General features: G+C 37.8%; 1 protein-coding gene across 1 annotated transcript in view; it reads left to right on the top strand.

Moving 5' to 3' along the window:
- LIPI (lipase I) overlaps positions 1–13,329 on the top strand; it is a 68,177-nt gene that overhangs the window by 53,224 nt on the left and 1,624 nt on the right. The window contains exon 10 of the mRNA XM_006773946.1: positions 10,050–10,117. Coding sequence (XP_006774009.1) covers positions 10,050–10,117 — 68 coding nt within the window. The remainder of the gene's footprint in view (positions 1–10,049; positions 10,118–13,329) is intronic.

The raw sequence follows: 13,329 nt of genomic DNA, 5'->3' as shown, positions 1-13,329 counted from the left end.
GCTGGCCGAGGCATCAGGCCTGGGCAATGGGTAGAGCCAGCAATCGGAGGGGTCTGGGGGTCCCCTGCCCAGGCCTGACACCTAGGCCAGAGGCATCAGGCCTGGGCTGTGGGCAGAACCAGTGATGGGGGGAAATGAGGGTCCCCTGCCCAGGCCTGACACCTCTGTCAGAGGCGTCAGGCCTGGGCCAGGGGCCGATCCTGCGATTGGAGGGTGATGAGGGTCAATGCCTGAGGGCTCCCAGTATGTGAGAGGGGGCAGTCTGGGCTGAGGGACACTCCCTCCCCCCCACCCCCTTGCACGAATTTCGTGCACCGGGCCCCTAGTTTCTTATAATTGCATATGTATTTAGAGTGGTTTAGAGTTCTTAAATACAATGCTTTCGATGAGGTCCAATGGCTAAAAAGTATAATAAGACATGGTTACAGGAGATGTAAATGATCATGATTTTCAATGGTCTTTTCTTTTGCCTAACTTTTTAACTTTTTATTTGAGAAGAGATAAACGTTAATTTTCATCTTCTGTATCTAAGATTCTACAGTTTGCTAGAGATTCAACGCCAAGAATATGCTGACAGGCGTGAGACTCTAGCATGTGCACAATAACAGCATGAGGAGAATCTGACTAATTTTATAGTCACCTGTCTTGGCTTGTCAGTAATATCACAAATATATTCATTCCAAAAATTATGACACCATCATTACTGTGCGGGTACCATTTTTTAAAGATAAGAGACTCTATTGGTATTTTTCTAAGACCATTTAATATGTTCTTCTTGGTTTTATGTCCTCACAACCAAAGAGGTCTTCCCACCATCTTTTCCCACCTGGTGTGGATGCACATGTTTGCCATGGCAGAATTCGTATTTCCAGAAAAACACCCATGTGAAGCACTCAGAACTACTGAGAGATCTTTAATGAGTTGATTAACTGCCAGTATGAATATATGAATTGTTCTAATGCTGTGCTTCAACAAAGATAGGTTTTTGGATTGCTAGAAGTCTCTCCTCTTTAGCTGATTGCAGCACTTCAACTTTATGTCTCTGTATATTTCTGTGTTGATATATTTGATTTCCTAAATGCCTTTCTGTGAATGTTGAACTTAGTAAGTAAGAATTTTTGAATAATAAATAATAAAAATATTCATTTAGTTGACATTCATATCAGTAGAGGAGCGTTGGCAAATTTATTTGAAATATAAGTTATTTTGTAACTTGTTATAAGATTATTTGTCATTCAAAAGTCAATAAGTAAGATGTAATTATAATGGAAAAAATCTTGGGATAATTTTACTGTCCTTTCCTTTGATTTAAATACTTACAAAAATATAAAAATATATGAATACTCTTAAGAATATTAGCAACATCATTCCATGACAAAGTATATTGGAGGGGGTTATAGGGTCATGTTTGAAGGGCTAAAGGGTTGCATGGCATGGGTCCACTTATATATGGGTACTATTTTAAAAATAAATACATTGGAAAAATTTTTGAAGATTTGTGACAATTTGAAAAACTGCAGATGAACCACATAGCCTAGAAATAAAAAAAAATTAAAATTTAAGTATGTCATGAATGCATATATATATATGTAAATAGCTTCTCTTCCTTGTGGTTTTCTAATATTTTATTTTTGTAGCTTACTTTATTGTAAGAATACAGTATATAAAACATATAACATACAAAATATGTGTTAATTGGCTGTTCAACATTTTTTTAAAAAAGTTAAACAGATTTTTGACTGCTCAGGGGATCTGTACTCCTAACCCCTACATTGTTCAAGAACAACTGTATTTTTATAATCCCCAAAAACTAGGTTTAAAGAAGCCAGGGTTGTTGTACCATCATATTTTCCTATTCTCCCCCATTAATACTTCTGTGAGCATAAGAAATGTGAGTATGCCTAGTATATGGTGACAGAAGATGGTCTGACTTTGGGTGGTGGGCACACAGTGCAATATACTGATATTTTATTTAAAAAAAGTACACTTTAAACCTATACGACCCTGTTAAACAATGCCATCCCAACAAATTTAATAATTAAAAATATCCATAAATAAAAAGAAAGGTGAGTATGAGAGTGAAGTTAGAGGCTATAGTTATCATTCTCTGTTTCTGTTTATTCCAGGAATAAAGACTTATTCCTATACTAGTATATCATAAATGGAAAGAGAAACAAAAAAGATAACTCCATAGTGTAGAAGAAGCATATAATGTAAATCTTGGGCAGACACCAGACATTTAGCTAGAATCTCTACATAAAACAGTATAGAAGCTTTAATGAGAAAGATACATTTAGTTCTATACATGTGAACAGTGAAAGGAACCAAAGGTAATTCATCCATGTGTATCTAGGCAAATGCTAGAACTGGATACTCTTGTCATTATTTAAATCTTTGTAGAATCGTGAAGCTTATTCAGTGCAGTAGCTTCAAGGGTCACTGTCATATAGATAACAATATGACCATAATGTCCCTGAAGATTTGCAACATTGTAGATTTGGTTATAAGCAATTTTCCCCTTCTAACTATAAGTCAACTGCTGCCATCTTTTGTGGAATATTCAACTTAGTTTTTCCTTTATTGTTGGACTAGAAGCCTGGTGCACAAAATTTGTGCATGGAGGGGGTGTGTGTCCCTCAGCCCAGCCTGCACCCTCTCCAATTTGGGACATCCCTCTCACAATCCAGGACTGCTGGCTCCTAACTGCTCGCCTGCCTGCCTGCCTGATCGCCCCTAACCCCTCTGCCTGCCAACCTATTCCTCTAACTACTCCCCTGCCTGCCTGATGGCCCCTAACCGCCTCTGCCTGCCAGCCTGATTACCCCTAACTTTTCCCCTGCCAGCCTGATTGCCCCCTAATTGCTCCTCTGCCAACCTGATCACCCCTAACTGCTCCCCTGCTGGTCTGATCACCCCTAACTGCCTCTGCTTCGGCCTCTGCCACTGTGGCTTTGTCCGGAATGACATCCAGAAAGTTGTTTGGTCTAATTAGCATATTACGCTTTTATTAGTATAGATACTTTATTTTTTCTCAATGTTTGCTTATCAGAAACACTGGCTATGCATAGACAACTCTCTGCACTTTGAACACTTTCCTTGTTTTATATTCATAAAAGAAATATCAAGGTGGGAGAACCTTTTAATTTTTTAAAAAATATATCTTACTGATTTCTTACAGCGAAGAAGGGAAAGACATAGAGAGTTAGAAACATTAATGAGAGAGAAACATCGATCAGCTGCCTCCTGCACACCTCCTACTGGGGATGCACCCGCAACCAAGGTACATGCCCTTGACCGGAATCGAACCTGGGACCCTTCAGTCCACAGGTCGATGCTCCATCCACTGAGCCAAACCGGTTATGGTGGGAGAACCTTTCAAATCTCCCCCCTCAATTCATGATGCTTTCTCTTTGATACAGAAAGCTGGTGAATTAATAGACAGCTATTGCTTTCTCTAAGCACTTCTCTTTTTAAGTGACTTATTTTAAGGGGAAGGAAAGGCAGACAGATGTGACCACTGTTATATTTGACTCATTATCTTCTTAATTATGAGTTATGTAGAGACATTATATATAACTCATTCATTAGGGTGAAGTCATAGGGATATGCCACAGAGAAAAAGGTAGCATGCATTATAATTTTAATAGACTATGAATATTTACTAAATTTACAAAATATAAGTACAATTATTTTCTATCCAGGAGGAAAACTAAAATACATTGTAGTGTTTAGCAAAACTCTTAATATTTCCTACTTGCTGGAGATGCTAACAGATGCTTAGACAAAATGTACGCTTTAAGTTTAATTACCTAGATAATTGTCATAACAATTTAGTTGCTTTTCCTATTTAGATCTGTCCAAACAGATAATGTGCAATTAATGAGAATTAGTACTGCTAAATTATTGAAAACATGTGTAATAAAAATGCAATGCCTTATGGTACAGGTTAAACTGTTAAGCACTCAACCAGTAATTATCTCTCTGCAACAGACTGTGATAGAGACTGCAACATAGTTCTCTTCTAGGTTTTTCCAGGAGAGCAGTGCCTTCGAATGTAGGGACTAAGAAGGATATTCACAGTGGAGGGACCTGGTATAACTTCCTGAGAAAAGTTGGACTAAAGTTACCTTTAGAAACTTAACAGTAAAGCATACTCTTTTAGGCATAGAGTTCCATGAGTTTGATAAATTCATTGAGTCATATAACCAACCACCACCATCCAGATCCAGAGCATTTCCATCATTTACAGAAACTGCCTTGTGCTGTTTCTTTTTTTCCACCTCATTCCCTACTCCTACTCCCTGGCAATCACTGTACCTGGTTTTGCCTTTTTCAAGACATTATATAAATGGAATCATACAGGTGTAACCTTTTAAGTATGGCTTCTTTCACTTACATTTCATACATTTAAAATGTACCCATATTATTTCTGATATCAATGGAAATTTTGGATGAATAGTACTTTATGTATGGACTAGAGGCCCAGTGCACAAAAATTTGTGCACTTGGTGGGGGTGGGGGGTTGGGGGGAAGGTCACTCAGCCCGGCCTGTGCCCTCTCACAGTCTGGGACCTCTCGGGGAGTGACCATCTGCTGGCTGAAGCCTGCTCCCCATGGGATTGAGCCTAAGCTGGCAATCAGACATCCCTCTGGCAGCCCGGCAGCCCTCAGGGGATGTCCACTTGCCAGCGGGGAGCAGGCCTAAGCTGCAGTCAGACATCCTAAGCACTGCTGAGGAGGCAGGAGAGGCTCCCACAACCACTGCTGTACTGGAAGCCATCAGCCTGGCTTGTGACTGAGCAGAGCTCCACCATGTGGGAGCTCACTGACCACCAGAGGGCAGATCCTGCATTGAGCGTCTGCCCTCTGGTGGTCAGTGTGTGTCATAGTGACTGGTTGGACGGACACTTAGCATATTAGCCTTTTATACTGTACTGACAAATTACTTATGCCTCTTCCTTTTTTTCTTTTTTTTTTTTTATTCTGGGATTTATTTACCTTCTGTAATTGAAACTTTGTTGCGGCTCCAGCTCCTAGGCTGGCTGGCTGAAAGCAGGTATCTGGGGTTTGTTTAGCTTCTATAATTATAACGTAGTTGCTTAGACTGGAGTTCAGAGCCTGGCTGTGGCAGGCGGGGAACCTTGGCTTCCTCTATCACTTGAGCAAGCAAGCCTCATGTTCGCTTCAGCTGCCTGGCTGCCGGCCGCCATCTTTGTTGGCAGTTAATTTGCATATCACCCTGATTAGCCAATGGGAAGCATAGTGGAGGTATGGTTAATTACCATATTTGTCTATTATTAGATAGGATATGCCAGAGTTCATTTATCCATTCACCAGTTGGAGGGCATATAATTTGTTCACAGTTTTTGATATTTGTCTCTGAATAAATCCAACATAAATATTTGCATGCAGATTTTTATGTTAATATAAGTTTTTACTTCTGCTGAATAAATATATATCAGTGAGATTGCTGGGTCATATTGTAAGTATATGTTTAACTTTATAAGAAATTGCCAGGCTGTTTTTTAAGTATTGTACATTTTGCATTCCCACTGACATTTGTCAGAATTCCACTGTTCTCCTGCACCAAATACTATACTTTTGCCAGATTTATTGTTTGTTTTGTTTCTGTTTTCACTATTCTAATAGCTATTAAGATATCTCTTTGTGTTTTTAATTTGCATTTCTCTAATGACAAATTATGTTATGACCTCTGCCATTTTATTAAGGGTATTTACATCTCTTAACGTAATATGATGGTTAATGTGGTTGGATTTCAATTTATCATCTTGCTATTTTGCTTCAGATTTTTCCTATCTGTTCTTTGTTTCCATTTTTCTCATTGTCTGCCTTCTTTTGTGTACATTGAGTAGTCTTATACTTTCATTTTCTCTTTTGTGGGTTTATTATCTATGACTCTTTAAAATTTATTTTAGAGGATTTTTGGGGTAGATCTCTATTATAATCTTTAGTTTATTGCAGTCTACCTTTAAGTGAATGTTACCACTTACCATATAACATAAAAACTGTATATAATATAATTCCGCTTTTTTCATTCTAGATTTTGTTTTGTTGTTGCCATACATTTTTCTTGTACATATGCTAAAAAATTTCAAAATGCAATGTATCATATTTTTAAAGGGTAAGACTATTAAAATATTATAAATAATTAGGAAAACTCATATATTTATTTACTTTGTTATCATTTCTGGTGTACTTCTAAACCTTATGTGGATGTATACTTTTATGTGGTACAATTTATATTTTGACTAAAGGAGTTCCTTTAAGATTTTTTGTAGTATGGGTCTGCTGGTTGTTATTATTTTTTTTTTTCGATGCCTTCTTTTAAAAGATAATTTACCTAGTAATAGAATTCTAGTTTGACAGATTTTTTTTACTTTGACTTTAAAGATGTTGGTGTGCTGTCTTCTACCATGGATTTATCCAATTGAGAAATTTGTTACTATCCTTCCTTTGTTCCTATAAAGAAAATACTCTCCCCCTCCCCCCGGCTAGTTTTAAGATTTTTCTCATCACTGATATGGAAGAGTTTGATTATGTGACATGTAATTTTATTCATGCCTCTTGTGTTGTGAGTTTTTGACCTTCTTGGGTCTATGATCTTATAGATTTCATCAAGTTTTATTAAAATTTGTAACTATTTTTTGAAATATATTTTTCTGTGCCCTTTTTTTCTCCTCTCCCTTTGGTGACTATTTCTAGTTTATTAGGCTGCTTGAAATTATCACACAGCTCACTTATGGTCTGTTAATTTTTAAATTTGATTCCTCTTTTACTTCCTTTTGAATATATTTTGTTGCTATGTCTTCAAGACCACTATTCTTTTCTTCTAGAATGTCTAATCAGACATGAATATCATCCAGGGTACTTTTCATATCAGACATTATAGTTTCACCTCTAGAAGTTGGATTTGGGTTGATTTTTAATCTTTTATGTCTCTACTTAACTATTTGAATGCATGGAATACAGTTATAATAATTCTTTTAATGTCTTTGCCTGTTGATTCTTATATCTGTGCTAGTTTTGGGTTAGTTTCAATTGATTGACCATCATACGGGTCCATTTTCTTCTTTGCATGCTTGGTAATTCTAATATTATATTATAAACTAGAGGCCTGATGCATAAAATTCATGCATCGGGGGAGAGGGGCTCCCTCATCCTGGCCTGCACCCTCTCCAATCCAGGACCCCTTGCAGCAGTCAGACATCCCTCTCACAATACGGGACCGCTGGCTCCTAATCGTTCACCTGCCTGCCAGCCTGATCTCCCCTGCTAGCCTGATCCCCATAACTGCTGTCCCCTGCCAGCTGATACTCCTAACTGCTCTCCCCTGCTCGCCTGATCCTCATAACTACTCTCCCCTGCCAGCCTGATTGCCCTAACTGCTTTCCCCTGCTGGCCTGATCCCCCTAACTGCCAAAAACAAAATTGGTCTCAGGAAAAGATTCAAACTGCAGGGAAGAAAAAAGAATTTGTGATAATACAACGATACAATTTAACATTAAGTTCTTTGATGAGAAGTCAGAATGATCTTATGTTTGTCATCCAGCAGTCTATACCACAATTAAATTACTATATCTATCCTGTCACTAAAATGCAAAGAAAGCCATCAAAGCATTTTTGTGAAATAGGCAATTTAACAAAATTGAACTTGCTCCCCCCTGCCAGCCTGATTGCCCCTAACCACCTCTGCCTTGGCCCCTCCATCATGGCTTTGTCCAGAAGGACATTCAGAAGGTCGTCTGGAAGATGTCTGGTCTAATTAGCATATTACCCTTTTATAAGTATAGATATGTGAATAGCAGAATCACTTAATGGCAGAGGTAATTTATCCATTAGTAAGTTTAATGACATACTTGTCCTACTATGGCAAGTTAAAAAATGAGGTGGAGCCCTGGATGGGTGGCTCAGTTGGTTGGAGTGTCATCTTGTACAAGAAATGGTTGCAGGTTTGATTACTGGCCAAAGCATATACCTAAGTTGTGGTTCAAAGCCTAATCAGGGCACATACTGGAGGTAACTGATCACTGTTTCTATCTCACATTTATGTCTCTCTCTCTCTCTCTCTCTCTCTCTCTCTCATCTTAAAACCATTAAAAAAACAGAATCACATGAGAATTTTTAAAGAAATGAGGTGGAGGGAGATCCAGAACACTGAAGGCACATTCAGTGAATAAGGGATGTAGCAGAATAAATAATTGATATAAGTATAGATAAATTTGGGTGGGGTAATGATAAAATCATTCCTCTACTTAATTCTTAATAATGGAGAAAGGATGAATCTGATTTTTCAATTATATTCTGCTCTCTAATTTATAATAATAAAAGTGTAATTGCCCCTAACCACCTCTGCCTTGGCCCTGCCATCATGGCTTTGTCCAGAAGGACATCCAGAAGGTCGTCTGGAAGATGTCTGGTCTAATTAGCATTTATCATTTTCAAATATATTAGCAGAAATAGAAAATAGGTTTATTTAAAAATTGAATAATTTAACCTACCTGTTGAATATTTTAAAACTTTATTCAATGATGTCTTAACCAAGCTAGTAGAAGACTGGGAGCAATGCGTCTCTAATTAGACCAGACATCCTTCCGGATGACATTCTAGATGAAGCCGGGCTGCAAGGGAAGCTCGGGTCCCAGGTGCCTGTTGGCGGCCAGAGGGAAACCCAGGTCCTGGGTGCCAGAGGGAAGCCAGTGTCAGGAGCTGGGGGAAGAGAGGCCTACTCTTGCAAGAATATCATGCATTGGGCCTCTAGTAATGTAATAAAAAGATATTTTTGCTAAATCTAAAAAACCTTGTGAGATTAAGGTACTATCATTTTACACTTACTGCTATATTATCTATGATAATAAAAGCGAAATATGCAAATCAACCAAATGGCTGAATAGTGGAATGACTGTCCGGATGTCCTTCTAGATGGCCTTACAGATGATCTTTCAGAAGAAGCCGGTCTGCTGCCATGGGATCGAGGCAGCTGCCAGGACTGTGAGGGAGGGATCAAGGCTGTGAAGGCCTACTCTTGGATGAATTTCATGCATCAGGCCTCTAGTTAATAATAAAGTTTTAATGTATCTTTATTATTTTAAATGTAAAATACTGTAGTATTGTATATTGGGTTTTATAATTAGATATGAATGTCTATATTTTATCATTTTCAAATATATTAGCAGAAATAGAAAATAGGTTTATTTAAAAATTGAATAATTTAACCTACCTGTTGAATATTTTAAAACTTTATTCCATGATGTCTTAACCAAGCTAGTAGAAGACTGGGAGCAATGTGTCTCTTGAACTAGATAAGTGCAAATGACCATTTAAGGTGAACTACCAGCACCTATGAAGTTGAATGACGCCATTTTCCTTGACTAAGTTCTGTTGCTGATACAGAAAATTTGTATTTATTGCTACCATTTTTTTTTAGCTACTTTTCTGAACCTTTGCCAATCTTGTCTTATTCTAGTCAATTACTTTTTTTAAGGTTTTCAAGATATTAGCAAGAAGATAACTAGACAAGATGCCTGATTTACTTGACTTCTGAGAAATCTTCAAATGCCAACTACACAATCTCTCCAAAATATAGAATACTTTACACATTATTTCCATTTTAGTAGGTGGCAAAAATAATTGATTAAATCATATTGCAACATTTGTCTATGCTGTTCAACCTAACTCTTCCATAGTGACTATCAATGATGCAAGGGGTGGCCTGACTACTGAGATGAGTTCAGGTTTCAGTTATTCAATTATTTGAGTATCCAACAATATCTACCACACATTGTAAATATTCCAATGAAGCAGCAAAGAGAGAAGTGGAAACACACAGAATCTCACCCCCGCCCCATGTGTCTACTTTATCCCAGTCTAGCCCAATAAGAGAGTGGAAACCATGATGTAGGCATGTTCCAATGCCCAGCATTTGGAGAAGTAGTTGGTTATAGGCATGACATACCCTAATATTTATGAGAAGAATATAAACTTTGTAATTTTACCAAGAGTTTTTATTTCTTTCTCTTTCTCTCTTACAGACCACCACTCTGCATGTACGATATTGTACTTAAAGAAAATGAGGAGGTACTTCTCAATCCATGCACCTGTATAGCAGAGGAAATATAGCATGCTTTCTTCAATCAATTGTAACAACTTGTTTGCTAAGTAAAGAAGTTGTAATGGGAACAGTGTAATCAGTATTTCTTTTAGAATGTACTGTTCAATCTGGGATTCAGATATTTCTACTTCTTAAAAATGCATATGGCAAAGCATTCTGAATATATTTTAAAAGCTGTTTATTTCTGTGTACATCAATCAACTGTTTATCATCTAATTTTCCCTTAATTGCTTATCCTATATAATAAAAGCCTAATATGACAAGTGTCTGATCGTCTGGTCATCCATTCAACCAATTAAAGTGTAATATATTAATGATATGCTAAGCTCCGCTCAACTGCTCACTATGATGTGCACTGACCACCGGGGGACAGTCAACCGGTCAACCAGTTACTATAATGTGCACTGGCCGCCAGGGGGCAGATGCTCTGACTGGTAGGTTAGCTTGCTGCTGGGGTCCGGCTGGCCCCACCCCTGATTGGTCCCCCCCACGGGACCCCACCCATGCATGATTTTGTGCACCAGGATTCTAGTTAATAGATAATATGTCATTAGAATAAAGAGAAACATTCTTCCAATACACAGTCTAAACATTCTCCACTTCTCAAACTGCAGTGGTAAAATAAATGAATATTTTTAAATTGTAAATTTGTCACTTGAATAAGTCACTTGTATTAATGCAAATCTTATAAACACAAATACACCTTCTGTTTAGTGGTCTATTTAGAATTTTTATGATGCTTTGTACATCAAGATTTTGTTCCTATGGAGCATAATAACCTATGGATCCATAATATTTAAGGCCAAATCTTAGGCCCACTACTACTGATGATGTTATCATAAGTAATTAAATTTACCTCACCATGTTTCAGTCACCTAAGAATTTTTGTGAAGATTGATTTAATACTTTGACTAGTATCTGCTTATAATGATAATAATAAAAATGATAGCTAACACATAAATTACTATATTCCTATTCATTTAATTGTTACAAAAATCCTGTGATTGGCCTTGTTATCTCCACTGATAAAGAAATTGAGGCACAGAAATGTTAACTAACTTACCCAGGTTCATAAACAAAACCAGAATTGTAAGCTAAAAAGTGTGGGTCATGTGTCCATATTTTTAAACCCTATAATATGTGTTTCTCCACAGTTTAATATATGTTAGTAGCTATATTTACAAGTATTACTTTCAGAGTAAATAATGTAAATGTCCTTGGCATTGTCCTTTTCACCTGTTCAGTCCAGGAATTCCTGGCCTCAGGTCTCTCACTTATGTGTGAATGCTCCCAAGGTTTCTTTTATGTATGTTTTAAACCAATCTACAACTTAGTCTCTAAGCTTCTGAATTCCTCCTTTATTTAGGGGAATTGCTGGGGCTGCCTTAACAAACTACCACAGAAGCAGTAGTCCAAACAACATATATTTTCTCAAGTTCTGTAGGCTAGAAGTCTAAGATAGGTGTCATCAGGTTTGGCTTTCTCTAAGGCCTCTTTCCTTGAGTTGCAGATAGCCATCCTTTTAAAAAATAATTTGTTTTTATTGATTTTTAGAGAGAGGAAGGGAGAGAGAGATAGAAGTGTTGATGAGAAAGAAACATCAACATCAATCGGTTGCCTCCTGCACACCACCTGCTTGGGATCGAGGCTGCAACAGGGCATGTGCCCTGATCAGGAATCAAACCAGTGACCTTTTGGTGCAAGAGTGGAGCTCAGCCACGGAGCCACACAGTCTGGGCAATAGCCACTATCTTGCTGTCTTCTCATGGTCTTTCCTTTGTGCATGCTGTCTCTAAATTTCCTCTTATAAGGACACCAGTCAGATTCAAGTAGGACCCACCCCAATGAATTCATTTTAATTTAGTCACCTCTAAAGGCCCTATCTCCAAATACAGTCACATTCTGAGATACTAAGGGTTAGGAGTTTAGCATATGAATTTGGGGAGGGGTCATAGTTCAGCTCATAATACCTTTTATGACTCATTGGCAATGCTGCCGGCACCTCTACTGTCTGACAGTCGTTGAAAAGAGCTCCTTCAGTTTTTACTACAGCCATTCACCCCAGGCCTCGGGCTCTAGACCACAGAGACACATTCTCTCTCACCTCTGTCACTTAGGCATTTGCTCACACATTTCCCACATTCTTAAACAAAACCAGGAAATGTTAGGTAGTTTCACTTTTCCAATCCCTTCCCACCCAATTTCTTGGCAAATATCCCCAGAAATGTTTGAATCTCAGTCAGTTACATTAATTACATATAAAATGAAAAAAAAAAAAGAGGGTATGTCGCCAGTAGCAGAAATCCTGCTTTAGTCTTGGTTGCGTTGGGCCTCTTGATGACAGAGAATCAGTAGCCAACTTGTCTTCCAACATATTCAATGACTCCATAACCCTCATCATAAAGGTTCTTTGACATGGGTGATAGAAGCTTTCAAGGAGAACTCGAAGATATAACCTTATAAAGTGTTAGGTTTTAGGTATCCTAATTCTTTACACTTTTATTTTGTTTGTCTGTTTTTTCAAGGTAAAAGTTAACAAGGGAAGGAAGCCTTGGGACTTGTCTTGGTGGTGAGGAAAATAAACTCTGATGCTCAAGTTTATAATCTTCTAGGAATATTTGAATCATATTTATTTTTGAAATTTGTGGAGATCATAGATCAAAAATAGAAGAAGAAAAATATGTACTTTCCAGAGGCTCATAAAGAAGTACAGATGTTCTATAGCAGTGATGACGAACCTATGACACGTGTGTCAGAGGTGACATGCGAACTCATTTTGGGTGACACGCATCGACAGAGACAGAAAATTGCATAATTCAAATATTTGTCTCTCGCAAAGGCCAGAGTTGGGCATCACTCGAGTAATATTATTACTCACGTTACTCATGATCAATAATGCAATTCTAAAACCGGATGTAAACATGTACATCGGTGTTGCGTAGCAAAGATACATAGTGAAAACATCCAAGATACATTGTTCCAATATTGACATTAATATAAAAAGGTTAAGCATTGCACTATAAAGAGATGAATCTTTACTCATGACATTTTATTTTTACTCGAGTGACAAAATGCCCAATTCTGGAAACAACCTCGTTATTGTCAATGTGCCTCGGGTAAGCTTCCCGTGTGTTCGGGTGCATTTGGCAAATGGACACGCTTGATCCCCATGTTCATGAGGAGACAGGAGTGGGAGGGTT

The sequence above is a fragment of the Myotis davidii genome, unplaced genomic scaffold (genome assembly GCF_000327345.1).
Source record: "Myotis davidii unplaced genomic scaffold, ASM32734v1 scaffold24, whole genome shotgun sequence".
In the NCBI taxonomy this organism is placed as follows: Eukaryota; Metazoa; Chordata; class Mammalia; order Chiroptera; family Vespertilionidae; genus Myotis; species Myotis davidii.
The sequence above is the reverse complement of the archived record's forward strand: the minus strand, read 5'-3'. Positions and strand labels throughout refer to the sequence as shown.